At 46.7% G+C, this 19,437-nt stretch overlaps 1 protein-coding gene across 2 annotated transcripts; it reads left to right on the top strand.

The window, feature by feature from the left end:
* Positions 1-267: 267 nt before the first annotated feature.
* Positions 268-19,388, top strand: CLEC4F (C-type lectin domain family 4 member F). Of its 2 annotated transcripts, none has more exons than XM_058683782.1 (7): positions 268-459; positions 1,295-1,411; positions 1,731-1,841; positions 3,748-4,866; positions 9,601-9,752; positions 10,633-10,751; positions 18,078-19,388. In XM_058683782.1, exons 1-7 carry the CDS (start codon positions 399-401, stop codon positions 18,097-18,099), a joined length of 1,701 nt encoding a protein of 566 aa, XP_058539765.1. In that variant the 5' UTR covers positions 268-398; the 3' UTR covers positions 18,100-19,388. The 2 variants fall into 2 exon arrangements, with proteins under 2 accessions (XP_058539765.1, XP_058539764.1); XM_058683781.1 differs by lacking the exon at positions 18,078-19,388 and adding an exon at positions 11,439-12,906 and having other exon boundaries at positions 273-459.
* Positions 19,389-19,437: the final 49 nt, after the last annotated feature.

Below are 19,437 nucleotides of genomic sequence, written 5' to 3' on the forward strand. Positions count from 1 at the left end.
TTACTTTCCAGGGTCTGGGCTAGGATTAAGAATCAGCCACCGGTCACAAGGATGTTTTTCTATGAAGCTGAGAAGGACCTGCACCCCCTCCAGAGGCCAGTGAAACAGTATTTGAGGCTAGCTTTGGGAGCTATCCTGGAAAGTGGTGGTTGGGGTGATGGGCTTGAGGGGAGGGCAGGGCAGTCTGGCGCCTGGGAGCTTGGAGGGGAAGGACACCACTGGGGTGATTCTGCAGAATCAGCAGGGGAGGGGGGCAGAGCTTCCAGGATGGTCAGGCCCTACTCGGGGCCATATAAGTCCGGGGTATCTCAGCTTCGCTTCCTATCCCTACTGGCCCACCGGACAGCCCCGTTGGAGTCTGCGGCAGGGAGGAGCATTGGAGCATAAAGGAAGAAGATATGAATTGTGACAAGGTCCACTTTTTCACAGACAACCAGAGTGTCTCCCTGCAGCCCGGAGGTGAGAAAACTGAGGCATGAGCCTATCCTCATTAGGAATTGGCTTGCTTGTCTCCCAGCCCCTCCCTGGCAGGCCAGAGCTTGGCTCCTCACTGTCTCAGCCTCCAGAATAAACAGGCAAGGGCTGAAGGTGGGTTAGGTGAGGATGGAGAGCCTGGCGCACACCCTAGTGTCTGTGTGAACCTCCCCAGACCCTTTTCCTTGGGGATGGCAACCTGTCAATAGAAAGAATAAACTGAATTCAGAGGGACCTGGTTTTGAGTCCCATCTCTGCGTGTTGGGCTGGCCCCACAAGGCCTCAGGGGCTCCAGACTGGTGTCTCTGCCTTGGAATAGATTTCTCTGTACACTGTTTATCCCTAACCATACCTCCACACTCCTAGGACATCCATGCAGGGCTTTATGACCCTGCAGAGGGAGGCTCCAGCACTGACCTGTGTCAGGTTATGGGCGAGGCAGTGGTCCCAAAGGGCTGTGAGTCCTGCTCTGGTCAGGGTTCAAGAGCAAGCCTAGCCCTGGGACTCAGAGGTCAGGCTCCTTCTCTGTCCCTCCCTGTCTCCCTCCTTTCTTCTTTCATGCATGTTTGTTGCCCTTCTCTGTGCTGGGTTCTGCCCTGTGCACCTCCTCTAGGTTTTGGGTTGTGGTCTTCTCTTTACCTTTGTGTTGCTACCACACCCCCAGTTAGCTCTGGCGAACGCTTCCAAGTGCTTTATTTCCCGCCTGCATGATAAGTGTGGCCAATGTTCTTATCCTCATCGGACAGTCCAAGAGACTGAGCGAATCCTGTCCAGCCCACACCACACATTCTCCTCCTGTACACTGGCTTCTCCCTTGTAGGGCTGGACTCTGCGGCAGGGGCTCCTGCAGCCCCCAGGAGGCCAAGGCTTGTTCAGACCACCCTGGCGGTTATGGCTGTGACTGTTGCCTCCTTGCTGGTGGTTCTCTTTGTTATGGGTAAGCTCCTAAGTGACCTGACCCCCCACCAACTCTCTCCATCTTCCTGCATAGAAGTCCCACAGGGACCAGATGCATACCCTCTACTCCCAGAAGAGTCAGTCTATCTCTGGCCCCAGGCCTGAACCAGATCTTTCCTGGGACTCATCCAAGGTCCCTGTCCAAGGGGAGCCTCCCAAGAGCCGAGGCCCATGGAGGAAAGTCTGAGAGGTCCTTAGTGCCATCTCCCTCCTTCTGGAACCCCGGGGGGTGGGGCAGCCTGTTCTCCCAGCCTTAGTGCAGAGAGCCTGTGCTGACCCCTCGGGAATGGGTGTCTCAGTTCTACAGAAGCCAAGACTTCCTTTGGAGCCATATGCCTCTTTCCAAGAGTTTTCCGCCTTGATTGCCGGAGAGGACAACACGACCAGCCAGTTACCTGTGGAACCCTACAGTGAGTAGCCACAGGGCAGGGTGGGGTGGGGGAGCTGGGGCATTCAGATACCCAGACTCTAGGAGAAGCCTCTCCTCTGATGCCCCCAGACCCCTGAATGTGTTCCAGTCTTCTTACAGAAAGACATGATCTTTTTAAAAACCAGCTTTATTGAGGTGTAACTGACAGATAATAAAGTACAATATTGAAAGTGTACAATCAGATAAGTTTTGACTTACATGTATACCCGTGAAACCATCACCACAATCAAGATAATGAGCATACTCCTCCTCCCAAAGTTTACTTGTGCCCTTTGTCATCCTTCCCTCTCCCCTCCTCCCTTTATTCCCCGGGCAACCACTGATCTACTTGTGGTAATATAGATTAATTAGCTTTTTCTAGAGTTTTATGTAAAATTGATCATATAGTATGTACTCTTTTTGGTCCTTTATCAGTCATGTAATTTGCAAATATTTTCTCTTGGTTTATGGCTTGTCTTTTCGTTCTCTTGACCAGATTTAAATTTTAATAAAGTCTAATTTATCAATTTCTTTTTCTTTTATGGATTGTACTTTTGGTTTCATGTTGGAAACCTATCCTGAGGTCACAAAGACATTTTCCTATGTTTCCTCCTGGAAATTTCACACTTTTTGGCTTTACATTTAAGCCTATGATCAATTTTGAGTTGAGTTTTATATAATGGTGTGAGGATGAAGTCAATTTTTATTTTGCATGTGGATAGACAATTGTTGCCACACTGTTTGTTGAAAAGATTGTCATGAATTACTTTTGTGACTTTGTTGAAAATCAATTATCCATATATATATGTGGGTCTACTCCTGGATTCTCTATTCTGTTCCATTGATGTATTTGTCTACCTTTACAAGGCACCTTCAAAGGCCACCTGGCCCCACCTGGCCTGGCCTCAGCACAGTGGCTGAGGCCTCATACACTTACCTAGATAGGGCATGAGGCATAGGGTCCCTCCCTACTTGGGTTCTTCACTCTATTCCTGAGAGAAGACTGGAATCAAGAGTCTTAGACCATGAAAGTCTGAGATAAGGTCTTAGCTTGTGAGGTGAGCAACGGGTGCTAGGAGGACCAGAGGCAGCTGCAGGTGGGTCTGGTGGGAAAGACCATGCAGATGAAAGGGGCTGTGAGTTCCCTGAATCACCCCAATGATCAGGGCTTTCACTCAGGTGTCCCATATCCTCAACTTCTGTTGGGACTCTTGCTTGATGTTAACATTGGGTGTGCCAGCCCGTTAAGAAGGTTCTAGGGTCTAGTATCACCCGGAGGGTCTCCACTATAGCCCTGTGGATTGAACAGGTACCCATTGAACCCAACAGGTACCTATGTTGTTGAGTTTCTGGAATTTGTGATCAGAAAACTATGTTTGTTGTCTACACAGTTTTTAAGAAGTAACAATGATGAATCAAGAGGCTTTGTGCTTGGTGTGCAAATATAGTGGAAGACTAAACATGGGCTTTACTCATACCTATTTTCTTTTTCATAATGACCCATCTGATAGTGAAATTTTAGTGGAGTTAAGCTTCAGCAGCTCTAAATGATATAATCAGTTACTTTCAAGTTCAATTACAATGGCAAAATAATCCACGCCTCACCAGCATGATTCTTCTTGATAGCTAGTTTACATAAGCAAGTATTTTAATCCTTCTGCCCCTCAGTTCATGGGGGGACAGCTAAATAGGCCTTTATTTATTTAAATGTTTGGCTCACAATCTCAGCATGCTCATTCCCAGGGTCTGGGTGGGTGCAGTGAGCAGGAGGCAGCTTAAGGAGCACTTAGCGCTGTGTCTTAGACATTTCCCTCAGAAATGTCAAGAACACTGTGGTTGGCCCATTTAATTAATGCTTCCCTATGCAATTGGCCTCTGTGGCTACCTTCTCCCTTTACTCCCTCCAGATTCCCACCACTCTGGCAGGGTGGCAGAGTGGCAAGAGACTATCCAGATGTTTAAAAGCCACGTGGAGAATTCCAGCACCTGGAGCATGGAGATGCAGACGTTGACTTGTAGAGTGGACAATGTCAGTTCTCAGATCCAGGTGCTCGGTGGTCATCTGGAAAATGCCAGTGCTGACATCCAGATGGTAAAAGGAGTTCTACAGGTTGCCAATACCTTGACTTTCCAGACCCAGATGTTAAGGAGTTCCGTGGAAGGTGCCAGTGCTGAGATCCGGAAGCTAAAAGGAGATCTGGAAAAGGCAAATGCTTTAAATTCCCAGACCTACAGTTTCTTAAAAAGCAGTTTAGAAAATGCCAGCATTGATCTCCACATGTTGAATGGAGGCTTAGAAAATGCCAACACTGAAATTCAGATATTGAAGGCAGGGTTGGAAATGGCAAATGCCCAGGCCCAGCTGGCAAACAGTAGCTTAAAGAATGCTAATGCTCAGATCCATGTTTTGAGAGGCCAATTGGATAGTGTCCATGATTTAAGGGCCCAAAATCAGGTTTTAAGAAGCAGTTTGGAAGGAGCCAATGCTGAGATCCAGAGGGTAAAGGGAAGCCTGCAAAATGCAAATGCTTTAAACTCCCAGACCCAGACTTTTCTGAAAGGCCATTTAGACAATGCCAGCTCTGAAATCCAGTTATTAAGAGATCATTTCAAAAGGGCAGGTGATGAGATTCACTTGTTAAAAAGAGATTTAGAGACTGTCACTGCCCAGACCCAAGAAGCAAGCCACCATCTGGAGCAGACAGATGCTCAGATCCAGTTATTAAAAACAGAGCTAGAAAATTCCAATGCCTTAGATTCCAAGATTCAGGTGTTAAATGGTTATTTGAAAAATGCCAGCAGAGAGATACAGACCCTAAAACAAGGAATGAAGTCTGCTTCAGCCTTAGATTCCAAGACCCAGATGTTAGAGAGCAATCTGCAGAAGGCCAGTGCTGAGATCCAGAGGTTAAAAGGGGATCTACAGGACACCAAAACACTAACTACGAGAATCCAGGAGGAGCAGAGTCGCCTGGAGACACTCCGTGTGGCCTTTGGTTCCCAGGAGCAGCTACAGAGGACACAAAGTAAGTGGGAGGCGAGGGCTTGGCCGGGACATATAGTCTTTTGGGTGGCTAGAGTCTTCTGTCCCTTCAGTCTTTTGGTTACTTCAGCACGTATCCCCCTAGGAAGGAGGCTGGGTGCTGGAGAAGGGCTGAATCCTAGGCAGTGGTAAAGGTGGCATAAGGCAGCTGACCCTGCTCTCAAGTTGTTTGTCATCTGGCCAGAGTGACAAAACAATACTTGAGAAACGAACGATGTGTGGAAGATATGCAAAGAGGTGCAAGAGGTGTTAGGTAAGGGACAGCTCTAGGAACTGGGGTGGAGAGGAGCAAAGAGGAGGGAGAAAGGATCTTCTGAGGTTGATGTCCTCTGATATAGACAAGGGATCTTCTGAGGGGGGGAGAATTTTTTTGGAGGACAAAGGACTAAAGGATGCTTTGCAGAGAAGATGGCCCTTGAACTGGGCCCTGAAGGACTCATAGGTGTTTGTCAAACAAGTAGGGTAAGAGGGTGGCAGGTTCATAGTCATGAAGATGTGAAACCATGAGGTTCAGAAAACTTCAGGCAGTTCTGTGACTGGACTGTGGCCAAGAGGGCAGTTGATGAGAGGTTAGTAGGCAGGGGCCAGGATGGTGGCTTTAAAACTGTTTGGAATGTAAGCACAGCCTGAAATTAATTTTATATTGTGACCCAGTATAATTATGTGTATCTCTCTCTCACTCTCTCTCTCACACACATATGCATACACACACACGCGCACAGACACACACACATTTCAAAAGCAAACATTTTAACACATGGATGCACTCTGATATTTTATAATCTATTATTTTTTTTTATTTGATGGGTGGGGGAGGGCAGAGGGATATATAGAGAGAATCCTAAGCAGGCTCCATGCTCAGTGTGGAGCCCAACATGGGGCTTGATCCCATGACCATGAGATCATGACCTGAGCTGAAATCAAGAGTTAGGTGCTCAACCAACTGAGCCACCCAGGCACCCCTATAATCTTTTATAAAAACAAAAAACAAAAAACCCCAGAAAACCAAAAGACCTTGATGCCTCCCATGAATGGGTTGATGATTGCACTTTGAAAATCACTATGCTAGGGGCACCTGGGTGGCTCAGTCAGTTAAGCATCCAACCTTGGCTCAGGCCATGATCTTAAGGTTCATAAGTTCAAGCCCCACATTGGGCTCTTTGCTGACAGCTCAGAGCCTGCAGCCTTCTTAGGATTCTGTGTCTCTCTCTCTCTCTGCCTCTCTCCTGCTCGTGCTCTGTCTCTCTGTCTCTGTCTCTCTCAAAATGAATAACATTAAAAAAAATCATTAGGTAGACCTGGAGACATATCAGCTGGATGTGGAAGGCTTCTGAGTTTGGGTTGCATCTTCTAGGAAATGAGGGTCTATTGAAGGGCTTCAAAGAGGCTGACTAGATGGGCCTCCTGACTGAGAGGGAATAAAAGAAGGGAGAAGAGCAGTGAGATTTGGACATGCTGAGCCTGAGATGCTTTGGGGATATTCAAGTGGCTGTCATCTGCATGCTGTGTGGAGTGTAGGTGACTAGGCCCTGGATGCAGACACAGATGTGGAAGCTGTGGTTATGTTGGTTCTGGTTGTGGCATTGGGTGTCGGTGGAGGCAGGAGGCATTGCATACAATAAAATGCTTTGTGGGAAAAAGGCTGAGGGCAGAAACAGAAAGTCAACCTTCAGGTGGCAAGAAGGAAAAGATGAGTTTTTGAAGGAGACTATTAGAAAAGGCAGTCTTAGAGGAAGGAATAGAACCAGGAGATGTGCAGTTGGGGAAGTCAAGGAAGGGGGGAACTTCAAGAAGGAAGGAGCTAGTTCTAGCGAATGCCTGAGAGGTCATGTGAAATAACCAATAAGCACCCGCTGACACTGGGCAATTAAGAAGTCATTGGTAATGAAGTTCCAGTGGAGAGTTGTGTGTGGCCTAGAGGCCAGACCACCATCAGCAGGGTGTGAATGAGAGCTCAAGTGCACAAGCCATTCAAGGACCTCGGCTGAGGAGCAGAGGAGGCTGTGGGGGAGAGGGGGTGACATGGTGGAGGGAGGGATGAAAAAAACACATAATCGATATTTACATTATAAAACCTCCATATTAATTATAGACAACGTGGCAAATATTGAGAAAGAGAATGATGAGAAAACAACCACTTGTATTTCCATGAAAAGTTCTATATTTTCTGTATAAGCCCACTGCTAACATTTTGGTGAACTTCCTTGAGAGGGTTTTTCTAGATTAAGAGGATAGGCTTGGTCTGAAGATGGGAGAAAGGAGCCAGCAAAGAGGGAGGAGGTTGGAGGAGGGAGAGACTGGGAATGACATACATGGCTGAGGGAATTCACCTTGAAGCGCTGGGACAATAAATACTTGAACCTCTGAGGCTAGGAGGAAGAGGTGTGGCAGCAGGTTTGCAGATGTGGGAATAGGAAACTGAGGCAGCCAAGCTTTAGTGGTGCCTCTTCCTAGGTAGGGTAGGCAGTCACTTGCTAAGGATGGGAGAGGGGACAGTTTGAGCAGCTGCTAAAGAGAGCTGACAAATGAGGGGCTTGGCAGGCAGCATTGAGGATTCCTGGTCTGTCAGAGCCTGGAAGTCTGCCCTCCGTAATGTCCCTCCAATGCCCCCTGTTGTCCTATGTCTACCTACTGCTTTAGCATAGACCTGTGTTTCTCCACCTTGGGGCCACACTGGGATCACCTGAGGAGCTTTACAAATTAGTGATGCCTGGGACCCACCTTCAGAACTCTGACTTTTTTGGAGGGGTTGGGGATCTGGGATGCAGTGTGGGCATTAGAATTTGTTAAAAAGTTCCTTAGATGGTTCTAATGGGCAGTGAGGACTGAGAACCATTAGTTTAACTTTTTCTTAAAGGGCCAAATAGTAGATATTTTGGGGTTCTGGATGAACAGGCTCTGTTGCAACATGTCTGCTGCTGTAGCAATAAAGCAGCCAAAGATGTATATAAAGAATGTGGCTGTGTTCCAATAAAACTTTATTTATAAAAAGAGGTTGCTTGCAGGTTGCAGTTTGCCAGTCCTGTTTAGACTACCGGTTCTCAGGTTTTGGAATACATCAGGATTACCTAGAAGGTTTGTTAAGACACCAACTGTTGGGATGCCTAGGTGGCACAGTCGGTTAAGCATCTGACTTCAGCTCAGGTCGTGATCTCACGGTTCATGGGTCTGAGCTCCAGCTCAGAGCCTGGAGCATGCTTTGGATTCTGTGTCTCCCTCCCTCTCTGCTCCTCCCCTGCTTGTGCTGTCTCTTTCTCTCTCAAAAATAAATAAATAAACATTAAAAAAAAACCTACCAACTGTTAAGAAACAATTTCAGAATCAGCCAGTCTGGGTGGGTCTGAGACATTTACATTTCTACCAGTTCCCAGATGATGCTGATGCTGCTGGTCTGGGACCACTCTTTGAAACCCCTGGTTTACACACTCACCATAATTACTGAGACATTTGCAACTATGTTCTAATTGGTATCTCTGGCCCGGTTAGGATTGGCTTCTTCCTATTTAGTCTCCACACTGTCACCAGGTTGACATTATTACAATGCAAATCTGAGCATACTACTATCCTTCTTAAAACACTTCAGGGCTTCCCTGTGCTCACAAGGGGAAAAAACCCCAAACTCCTTTATACGACATGTACGATATGGTGCTGGTGAGCCTGTCCAAGTTTGTCTCCTGTCCCTTATGCACTGACCATCCCAAGCACTTGAACAGATCAGGCCACGCCATGCTGTTTCACACCTCCATGCTTTTTGTGTCTACTTTTTCCCCTGCCTGGGATGCTCTCTTTGGCACTGACCAACTGGCAAACTCTTCCTCAGTCTTTTAAGACTTAGCTCAAGTGAATCTCACCTACGTACGAGTCCTTCCTGAGAGCATCACTTGCAGCCCAGGTGAAATAGACCAGACTGTCTTTTATGCTTCTATTCTAGCATGCACATGGTTTTCAATGAATGCATCTTCAACACCCTTTTTACATCTGTCTTGTTTACGAGACTGTACGTTCCTTGAGGGCACAAATCATGTCTTACTGGTCTTTGTATAACAGTCCCTGGTTCACAGAAGTTAAAAAACACTGAACCATGGGTGTTGAACAAAAGAATAAATGAATGAATAAGCGAGTCTGTTGTGGCCCCATTTCAAATAGCTGTGGTACAGATGATGTTAGAAAGCAGAGCGTTATAGTGGGGAGGAATGAAAGAGCTGAGAACACAAGATGCTTGTGCTCATGGAATGAGCTACTAGAGCTTGACATTGGGAGGTCAGGTAGACCAGGTCCTGAGTATGGTCTGGGGTATGGGCAGCTGAAGTGGATGGAGATGAAGTCAAGGAAATGGCTGACACCACGGGATGGCTGTGAAGTCTTCTAGGGAGATGACAGGAACTGAGAGGCAGAGGACTGTCAGGTGATAGCAGTGAATGGGGAAAGAGGGTAGTGGAGCCAGAATGCAGGAGTCTGGAAAGAAAGTGTTGCCTAGGTAACAAAGCTATCTGAAGATCCTTGGAGAGATGGAGCCAGGTGTCCTGGGCTGCTTTCTGTTGTACTGGGTATCAGACTGGGGGTGCAGCCTCCCAGGTCTTGCCCCCAAGCACTGGGCATCAAGTGCTGTGTGGGCCTGTGACTCTTGGTGGCCAGTCCCTGGAGAGGTCAGGAAGGGCAGCTCTGGGGCATCCACATCCAGCCCCTGGTTCTCTCTCCTCCCCAACCTTTGCTCCAGATCAACTTCTTCAGCTGATCCTGCAAGGCTGGAATGCCTACAGCGGGAGCTTATATTACTTTTCTCATGTCAAGAAGTCTTGGCATGAGGCTGAGCAGTTCTGTGTGTCCCAGGGAGCCCACCTGGCTTCAGTGACTTCTGAGGAGGAGCAGGTGAGAGCTGCAGGCTTGGGGTGGTGCTGACGGGCTTGGTGTGGGATGAGGGACCTTGGTGCTTTGGCCTTTCTCCTCTTGCAGTAGCCTGGGCTGTTTCCTGCATGTTTCCTCTGTCAGTCAGGGAGCAGATGTTTATTGGGTTGCAACGAGTGCCTTGTCTGGAGGTGAAAACACGGACAGCAAACCTCGATGTTCTTGATGAATGAGGGAGACACCCAGAGGCCCACAGATGTCAACAGTGAGGAAGGGCAAAGAGAGGTGGCATGGGTGACTGCCCTTAAAGTGTTGGGAACATATGTCCCTCCCCATTCCTCACTTCCCCCTCAGCGTCTGCTCTAGTTGTCAGTCCCAAGTTTAACACCAGTTAATCCAATGGCTGTGGAAGGCCCATGAGCAGGAGACCCAGGCTTCCTGGGAAAGCCAGACACAGAAGTTTGAGGACCACCAAAGGCAATATGGACCTTAGGTGGCCCATCTGCCAAAGGTCCTTACCAGAATTTACTAGGGTTCTTGTCAAAGGACCATAATGAGTTTGGTCTATTTCAACTTACAGAACTGCCCATCCTTTGTGGTTCTTCTGAGGCTGTTCTTGTATATCTGTCAAAGGCCATGCTATTTTTTACTGCATGGTTGGTCTTTGTCCCAGTGAAGGCACACTCATCACGTCAACATGGGAGAAGACGGATTTTCTCTGAGGGCACCTGGATCCAGACCTCAACTCTGGACAAACCACGGAAGGTGCAGGAAGGGGCTCAGCTCCTGCAGAGGAGTGGGCTTCATGCCCCAGGACCAGGGAGAGGACAGCCTAGACTCCTTTTCCATACGGCCGGGAAAATGAGCTCCTCACGTAGGATTAAACACTGCCTTTTCTCTGCAGGAATTTCTGGTAAAGTTCACGAGTACCTCTCACCACTGGATTGGCCTCACTGACAGGGGCAAGGAGGGCTTCTGGCGCTGGGTGGACGGGACACCATTCAATGCTTTCCGGAGCAGAGTGTGAGTCCAGCACTATCTGGTGCTGTCCTAAGCAGAGTCTGGAGCAGGTCTGGCTAGAGACTTTTGCATGTCCTTGTCTTGTGTGTGTATTCCTGCCCAGTAAGTGTTACTGTTGTGTATGATATATGTGTATGATGTGTATGTGTGATGTGTGTATAAAGAGTAGATGTATGGTTGTGTATGTGATGTATGTGTGATGTGTGGTATGTATGTATGTATGTATGTATGATATGTGTGTATGTATGATGTGTATGATGTGTGCGGGGTGTGCATAATTGTGGTCCTTGTGTGGACCCTTCCACAGAGGGGTATCAGAACAAGACAGGTCCTGGGGCTGGCAAGTGGCCTATGAGTGGGTCTTCCTGCCTTTTTTTTGTTGTTGTTGTTCTTTGTTTGTTTGTTTGTTGCCTATCCTGTAACTTTTGAAGGCCCTGCCTTCACCAGAAGGTATCTGGATGTGAATTCCGGGGTGGGGGCTTACAGCTTCAGACACCCTTCCTATCCCTTGACCCTCAGTAACTAAAGGCAACCTCAACAGAGCCACCCTTAGGGCACCCTTGGGCCCAGCTCTGTCCCCATCCACGGCCACCAGGAGATTAGGGACCCATGTCACTTCAGCTCCTCATACCAAAGTCGGGGGAAGGGACACTTCCTTTGTCTGGCGGAATAAAGCTGTCTTGTTTCCAGGTTTTGGGGCACAAATCAGCCAGACAACTGGCGGCACCAGGATGGGCAGACAGAAGACTGTGTCCATATTGAGCAGAAGTGGAATGACATGCACTGTGATACCCCCTATCACTGGGTCTGTAAGAAGCCCATCAACCAGCATGTGGCCTGAGACAGGCCAGATCTGAAACGTGGCCGCTGCTGCCAGCTCTGGACCCACCCTACCACCCCTCCCCCGCCGACCTGATGCCTTGTGAACCTCTGAACCCAGCTTGTTCTCTGGGGCTTTCCATTTGGCCTTTTGTGTTTCCTGCTCTGTCCTTTCATGTAACCCTTCAAACATATTTACCCCACATGACCCAATGGGATCAAGGGCTCTTCAGGACCAGAGGCTTGTTGTGCCTCTGTATCCCCCTCAGCAACCGGCACAGGCCTGTCAGACAGCGGGTCCTCAATAAATACTGAACCCACAAAAGCGTTGTGCTTGTCTCTGTGACGGCCACCACCCTTTGTTCTCCCTGGATTGGTCTCCTTCCTCAATGTCCCTTCTGTCATATCAAGCATAATAAGCATATCTTTGTTTAAGGGCTTTATAGCTATGAATGTTTAGTTAGTTCCTTGAAAAACAGCAGAAGTTTAACACAAACCACAGGGACATCTTACAGGGGTACGAATTCACAAGAAGTAATAGTCATTCCAGGTGTTCCTGCATTTCCTTTGTTGCAGATGGGGCTGGAGCTGGATTTTTCCAGGCCTTTAAAACACTCCAAAAACTTCTTTCTGTCCTGTGGCTGGCCTCTTCTCATTTCCCGACTGTTCCTCTTGATGTCATATCTCTGGCTTTGGCCTCTTCTCGTGGCCCCACTCCCCTTCCAGGGACTGGGATCTCTGCCAGCTCAATTTAGAATGAGAATTTCTAGAGCAGCTCTTTGCCCGGCCTTGTGGAGTCCCGTCCTATGCATTCAGGCACAGGGAGCCCAATGTAGGTTTCTGTGGCTCTTCCTCTGTACAACTGCCTCTCCTTCATGCTCCTCCCCAAATCCTAGCACTCTCAGTCTCCCCCAACTCCCATCTTCCTCTCTCCATACTTAGTGCAACTGTCATTCCCTGTGCGGGCGGGACCCTCCTCCCTGCACTGGGGTCTGGCAGGAGCCTCCAGGAAGAATCCTAGGGGGCTGGTGGGTTCAGCCTGTCTGCTTCCCTAGCCAGGAACTTGGGTTGCAATTGTCCAATGTCTGAAAACAATTGTTCATCAATTGTTTCATGAGTTTTGTCCAGTTTCCCAGTTGCTGACAGCAAAAGGACTGGTCCAGCTACTCCATTAGGACCAGAAATGGAAATCTATTCTACCTGGTATGATACCTTTGGCTGAGTAGGACTTTAATCTGTTCGTATTCATATTTTCCTTTTGGCTTTTCTTTTGGCCTTTTCTTTTATGGCTTCTTAGCTTTTTATCTATCTTAGAAACTTCTCCTCTATCACAGGCTTGAAATAACATTTTGCTGTATTTCTTTTATTTATTTAAAAACAATTTTTTTAACGTTTATTTATTTTTGAGACAGAGGGAGACAGAGCATGAACGGGGGAGGTTCAGAGAGAGGGAGACACAGAATCTGAAACAGGCTCCAGGCTCTGAGCTGTCAGCACAGAGCCCGACACAGGGCTCGAACTCATGGACCGCGAGATCATGACCTGAGCCGAAGTTGGCTGCTTAACCGACTGAGCCACCCAGGCACCCCTTGCTGTATTTCTTTTAAATACCTTTATTGTTATTATTATTTTTAGACTTACCTATGTTGCACGATTTGATTTCCTGATAGTTTATTCCTTAGTAGTTTGTACTATAGCAATATAGATATATAGGGATGGGTTTATTGTTTTCTTTTTATGTGTTCCTATTCTTTGTTTTATGGTTTCCCTAGCCTATGCAAAAAAGGTAGCAGCCAATATTAATATGTCCCACTTTTGCAGAATTTACAGAGCTTTTCTTTATGGCCTAGTAGTATCTGTTCACTTTTTATAAATATTCCACAGGTATATTTATTAGATTAGGCTTGTGATTTTCATTCAATATCCTTATTTATATGTTGTCCATACAACCTATCAATTTCTCTAGGAGGATTTATTTGTGTTAACTCTCCCATGTAGAACATTATATATGTTTATTATCTTGTCATGTTCTTATGTTTCTAATAGCTTTTGATTTATGTATTTTAGTATTACTTTAATGTCTAAAGACTCATGACCATTAAGTCTACCTGAAGACTTTTAGTTTTTATCAATATTCATGCAATCGAGGACTATTTACTGTGCCTCTACCGTGTACCAAGCACTCTTCTAGGTTTTCAGGATTCAAAAGTGAATGAAACATAAAATTCCACCCTACCCCCACTCTAGAAGCCAGCATTCTAGTAGGGAGGAGAGGTACTTAGGACATCCTGCCCCTTCTCATAGCCACAGGAAGAATCCTCTGGAGCCTGAAACCTGGTGGTGACATTCTGGAGTAGCAAGCTAGCTTCGTTATCTATCTAACCAACCATGGTCTGTGGCCTAAAGCTAATGGGACAGGGACAGGTAAACATGCTCACACTCCAGGGTCAATTCTCATGCGCGAGCTGGCCCTTTCTTCCCTATCGAGAAGGTTCTGAAAGCTGAAATTTCCCCAAGACAGTCAGAAAGGCAGAGGAATTAAGTTCTCTACAGACTGAGTGGAGCCATCTGGGGAGACAGAATGAAGTCCTCGGTTGTTCTGGAGGAAGTGGTCAGCTTGTCACCCTGGAGTGATAGCCTGCTCCACCCAGCCTCCACTGTATAGCTGCTACTCTCGGTGACCACGGATTATGTTGGTGATAGATATAGGCTGTAATAGACAGTTGCCACCACTTGGGTGCCCACAGCTTTTTCTCCCAGAGCTATGATTTCCAGTCTTTTAGGGTATGAGGGCCCAACCTGATAGAGGCTGGAGTCTACACATTATGAGTTAGGGGAGATCCTGGCTCTAGCATAGGGAGAAGAAGGCACAGAATTTTTGGCTGTCATGAAATGACCTCCTAGGCTTGGTTTTCTAGGGGCAGGGAACAATTTCTTAGTCAGGAGAGTGAGCATATTCTGGAAGCAGATGTCACAGCATTTTGAGGATGACGCAAGTCATTAGTTCAGAAAAAAATCTACCTGTGCTTATAGTCAGAAACTGTGAGTGTCCTCTATCAGCTAATGCCCCAGCCCTCTATACTCTGGAATTCTTACAACACTTGCTCCCATATACCCAGATCTGGGCCTGGGTCTTTGTCCAACTCCCTTGTATGCCTATACCATGCCTTTTGGAAAGACCCTCTCCCTTTGTGTTGCTCTTGCTTAATAAGGGCCAGTTATAAGTGGCTATGCTTCTATATGCTGCTATCAATTCCTACAGCTCAAAGCCAACCAAGCCCAGGGACCCTTGCCACCAGTAAAAGCCCCAGCCCCAGCCCCAGGGAGAATCATGGAAGAGTAAGGAGACCTGGGCTACTCGTGGGAGGGACTTAGGATAGAAGAGGGTCTGCTAGCTGGGCCTCAAGAAGGCTTCTTCCTGGAAAAGGCCTTCCAGGACAAGGCCACATGAAGCAGGGTATCCATAACACAGCTGTGCCTCTCTGTTCTACCTGCTCTCACCAAAGCAGCCTGTAGCTTACTTCCTCTTGAATATCCTCAAAGCCCTACTTTTGTTGCAATCTCATTTTTATTAGATATGATAAGCATTTCCTACTCCAGCTGGTCCCAGGATGGAGGTTTCAGGCCCTCTTCAAGGTGGCCCCAACAAGCCTTTCATGATATTTCTGCTATGGGGTCACCAGAACCGAGCCCTTGACCTCAGTGTCTCCTCAACCAGCTCTGACTGAAGCTTCTGCGCTTTTTCTCAGAACACCCTGCCTGGGTCACTTATGTGTAATAGCCAAGTTTCTGGACATTCTATCTGGTTCATATATCATCATTGCTATTGTAGTTATCACTTACAATGTGGTGGGAATTATGTGAGGCAGGAGAGATTGGTTATAGACTGTTATAGTCTGTGGCCAGACAGCCTGGGTCCAATCCCAGGTTTACCCCTGTCTATCTGGGAAAGTTGGTTACTTGACTTGTGTGTCTCAACTTCCTCTTCTATGAAAACATTACAGTACCTCTCTCTCTTGAAGTCGTCGTGTGATTAAGTTAACCCATAAAATGAGCTTAGAAAAGTACATGGCACATGGATTCCATTATACAAGCCTATGGCCTAATTAACTCCTTGCTACAACTCTGAAGAAGGTTCTGTCACAATTTCCCATTTATAGATGGCAAGATGAGGCCTAAAGAGTTTGGATGTCTTGCCTGCAGTCCTATGAACTCCTGTGCTGCAGAAGCTCTTCCTTCCCCTTGGACCCACAACTAACCCTGAGGCCCTATAAGTCCCCATTCTTCTGTGAGGCCCCATAGCCTGCAGGGCTCCAAGCTTCTACCTACTCTTTCATGAGGCTGCCAGGCATCGTTCTTCATCTTGTCAAAGCTGGAGGCTACCGGCTGCTGCTGAGCACAGTGGCAAAAATGAGAAGGATTTGAGCTGGGGGTCCCTGACCTTTCATCAGCTTCTTGGGGACAAAGCCTGTGGGTCTGTTCCCTTTCTCTGTTCTTGGTAGAAAAGCACTTCTGACCTACAGTTAACTCTTCCGGTGATGTGGCCAAGATAGTTACCCCAGCTCATGCTCAGTGGGGGTGGAGGAGGAGGAGCCTCCAGGGAAGCGAAGTATGGAACATGGCAAGCAGGGCCTGTGTGCTGGTGGACCAGGCCAGCTGGAAGTGTGGGATTTCCACAAAGGTCTATCCCTGGTGACCCTGGGACAGCGGCCATTCAGATCTCAAGGAGAAGCTGACCAGTAGTGACCCAACTTCTCTGACTCAACTTCTCTGGCATTGATTTTCTCATCTGTACAATGGGAGTAAAATCAAGTGCCCAGGATTATGGTGAGATTAAATAAGACATAGTATGCAATAATAATATGAATTTACATTAATATGAGTAATAATATGAAATTGCCAAATTGATTTAGATAGGCATTCTGGGCAATGCAAACTTGTCTTTTTATAGTTTCTGGTCCCTTTTAAAAATGTCATTCTTTGCCTTCCCTTATTAAAGCTGTTTGTTAGCAGCTCTTTCATGTTTTGACTGAGGTACAAAGATTAAGGCTACTGTGTCTAAGCCAAAAACTGGTCAGTGGGATGAGGAGCTGCCAAAGACCCAGGCAGATATGGGGAGTGTCCCTCTTAGCTGGGTCCCAGGGTAGGAAACAGGATTGATGAGGTGAATCTGCTGGGGCAAAAGATGGAGCAAGGGCCAGTTTCTGTGTGTCTCAGGCAGAAGAGACAGTGGATTAGCTCCCCCCCTTCTTCCTTGCTCCTTCCATTCCTCCAGGGTGCCTCTCTGCATTATAGAGGCAGAAGTCTGAAATTCCATTTCCCAGAACCCCTTATTCCCAGAGTACTGGATGTCAGTTAAGAGGACCTCCTTAGAAACAGGCGTATGAGATGACATGGACATCAGGCAGAGCATGGACATCAGGCAGAGCTCACGTCCCTGTCCTTCCATCTATTTTCTGTGGACAAGCCTGGGGGTGGGACTTGGCGTTTCTCTGCAACAGTGTTCCAGGGCCCCTTTCCCAGCTTTGGGGGAGCTGAGTGGCAGCTATGGTAACATTGGTTCCCACTCCCTGGATTGCAGCTTTGGTGGTATGTTCTCAAACTGAACTTCTCCTGCTTCACCAGCTCTCCCAGTGATGGTGTTAAGCACCTAAATCCCCGAATTAAACCACTGGCTATGCTTGGAATACCTAGAGGAATTTCTGATCCTGCTCTGACTCTTGATTGGGGTGAATGCCTGAGGACTTTGCTGCCACTGGGCACCGGCAATGGCAGAGGCCTCTAATAGGGCAACTCCATTTTTGGAAATGACACTCAGGAGCCATGGTTTGGAAGGAACCTAAGTCCCTGGGTGACATGAGGAAGAGAGATGACCTATGCCTCTCACACTGCCAGAGGGGAGAAAAATTAACTTTTGGTTCACTAGGCCATTGTATCTTCGGGGAATGGCAAGGTGGAAGCACCCAGTCACTGTCAGGTGGAACACCTTGGCTCAGGTTAGTTCACGTGATTGCTCTCCCTCAGCACATACGGCCCAATATACAAGTCTAACAGACAAGAGGCCAACAAGTTATAGTTGGAATTGATGGAGGGGAGCAGGTATGGAGGAATAAATTCTGGGGTTCTCACACTGGGCCCCTGACACACACTAGCTTATCCACTCCAGGGTTTGGCAATAAATTAGAAAATGTCCTTTTTGATACTCACGGAAATTCAAGTAAATGGGTAAACTATCTCCATTTTAAGATTTCCGCATATTTGGCTCTCGTTACCTTCTATCTGTTTGCCAGCAGACAACACCAAATAAACTTAGAGAAAAAAATTATTTTTCTTCTTAAATGTGTACATATATATAGGTTATATGTATACACTATAGAAGTGACCCACGCTTATTGTGAAAAATTCAAGAAATATAGAAGATACGAGGTACAGATCTTCCCTCATTCCCAGGCTCACTGCTCAGAGAACCCCAGTTAAACATTTGGTGTGTCCTCTTCTCTTCTCTTGCAGGCAGTGTCATGGCGGGAGCTGAGGAGGAGATGGGGCCGAGGAGGTGGCTGATGTGGCTAGGAAACTGGATGTATAAGAGAGTTGAGCAAATAAATAAGTAAATATACTGAGGATAACAGGAGTCAGGTTTCTCACTGTTGGAGAAGGGAGTTACAAATTAGGGAGAAACAAGAGAAAAATGTGAGCTATTGGATTGGAATTGGAGATATTAGTGTGAACTGCGTTTTAACTCTCTATCATCTATCTATCTACACAAAAATATAGATATAACTGTGTGTGTATACTTATATGTGTACATATGTATGTTTCCTATCTGCTAAAGGGGCTTAGAAGCATTGACACCCCAAAAGGAATGAACAACCAAGCTTCCAAATCTTTGTTTCTAAATTCCATCTTCCACTAGAATTGACTGATTCCATGGCTAGGCTGGGAAGATTCAAGATGAGCCAGGAACATGTCATGCCTTTTTGGTACAAGTAAGAAGGCACGCAAAGAATGATGGGGTCATGTTAAAGGAACAGAGAAGCCAGCACAAAGGGGGCTCCTTCAGGCCAAATCTGGAACCATTTGAGCACTGAAATAGTGATCTGAATAAATTACATCTTATTGAGCAAAACATAAAGTCATGAGTTCATGCTGAGATAAACACAAAATGAATAAATAAATGAGGAGAAGGAAAAGCTCATCCCCCCAATAGGTTGTCAACCGTTCGGCCACAAAATAGTGGTTAATTCGGGCAGGAGTCATCAATGGATGCTAAGGATTTTGGTGATTTCTTCACAAAATATTTATCAGTCAAAAGGAAAAGTTAGTCCATGTATGGTGAAGGAACCTGGGAGACACCACCGTGACTGAGTGATCAAGATTAACTTCACCAGTGGTGGGACAGGTTGGCATCATGTATGTCCTGATGGGATGCACTGAGAAAAGCCCAGCATCTTTTCTGTGGAGTCCCTGCCAAGAAGGGATGGCCTAGGTCTGGACATGAGGGAACATTGGGCAGAACCTAGGTGAGGGACATCCTTCAGAATGAAAGACTTCTCTTAGAAACTGTCAAGGTCATGATGACAGGGCAAGACTTAGGAAACACTTCAGAAAAAGAATAATGAAAATGGGAATATTCCTAGAGAGAAAGAGGGCAATGGAGTAAATGTGGAAAAACGTTAACAAGTAGAAAATCTAGGTGAAGAGGCTACAGGGCCTTTTGGTTACTGCTCTTGCAACTTTTATTTATTTCAAAATGAATTTTTAAAAGTTTTCTTTGTAGCCGGCAAATTTTTTGTCTGGTAAATTTATACATGTACATAAGTATGTTTGCATACATGTGTATACATATATCCAGAAGCTCAGTCCCCAGCCT

This window comes from Neofelis nebulosa, chromosome 9, assembly GCF_028018385.1.
Source record: "Neofelis nebulosa isolate mNeoNeb1 chromosome 9, mNeoNeb1.pri, whole genome shotgun sequence".
Taxonomy (NCBI): Eukaryota; Metazoa; Chordata; class Mammalia; order Carnivora; family Felidae; genus Neofelis; species Neofelis nebulosa.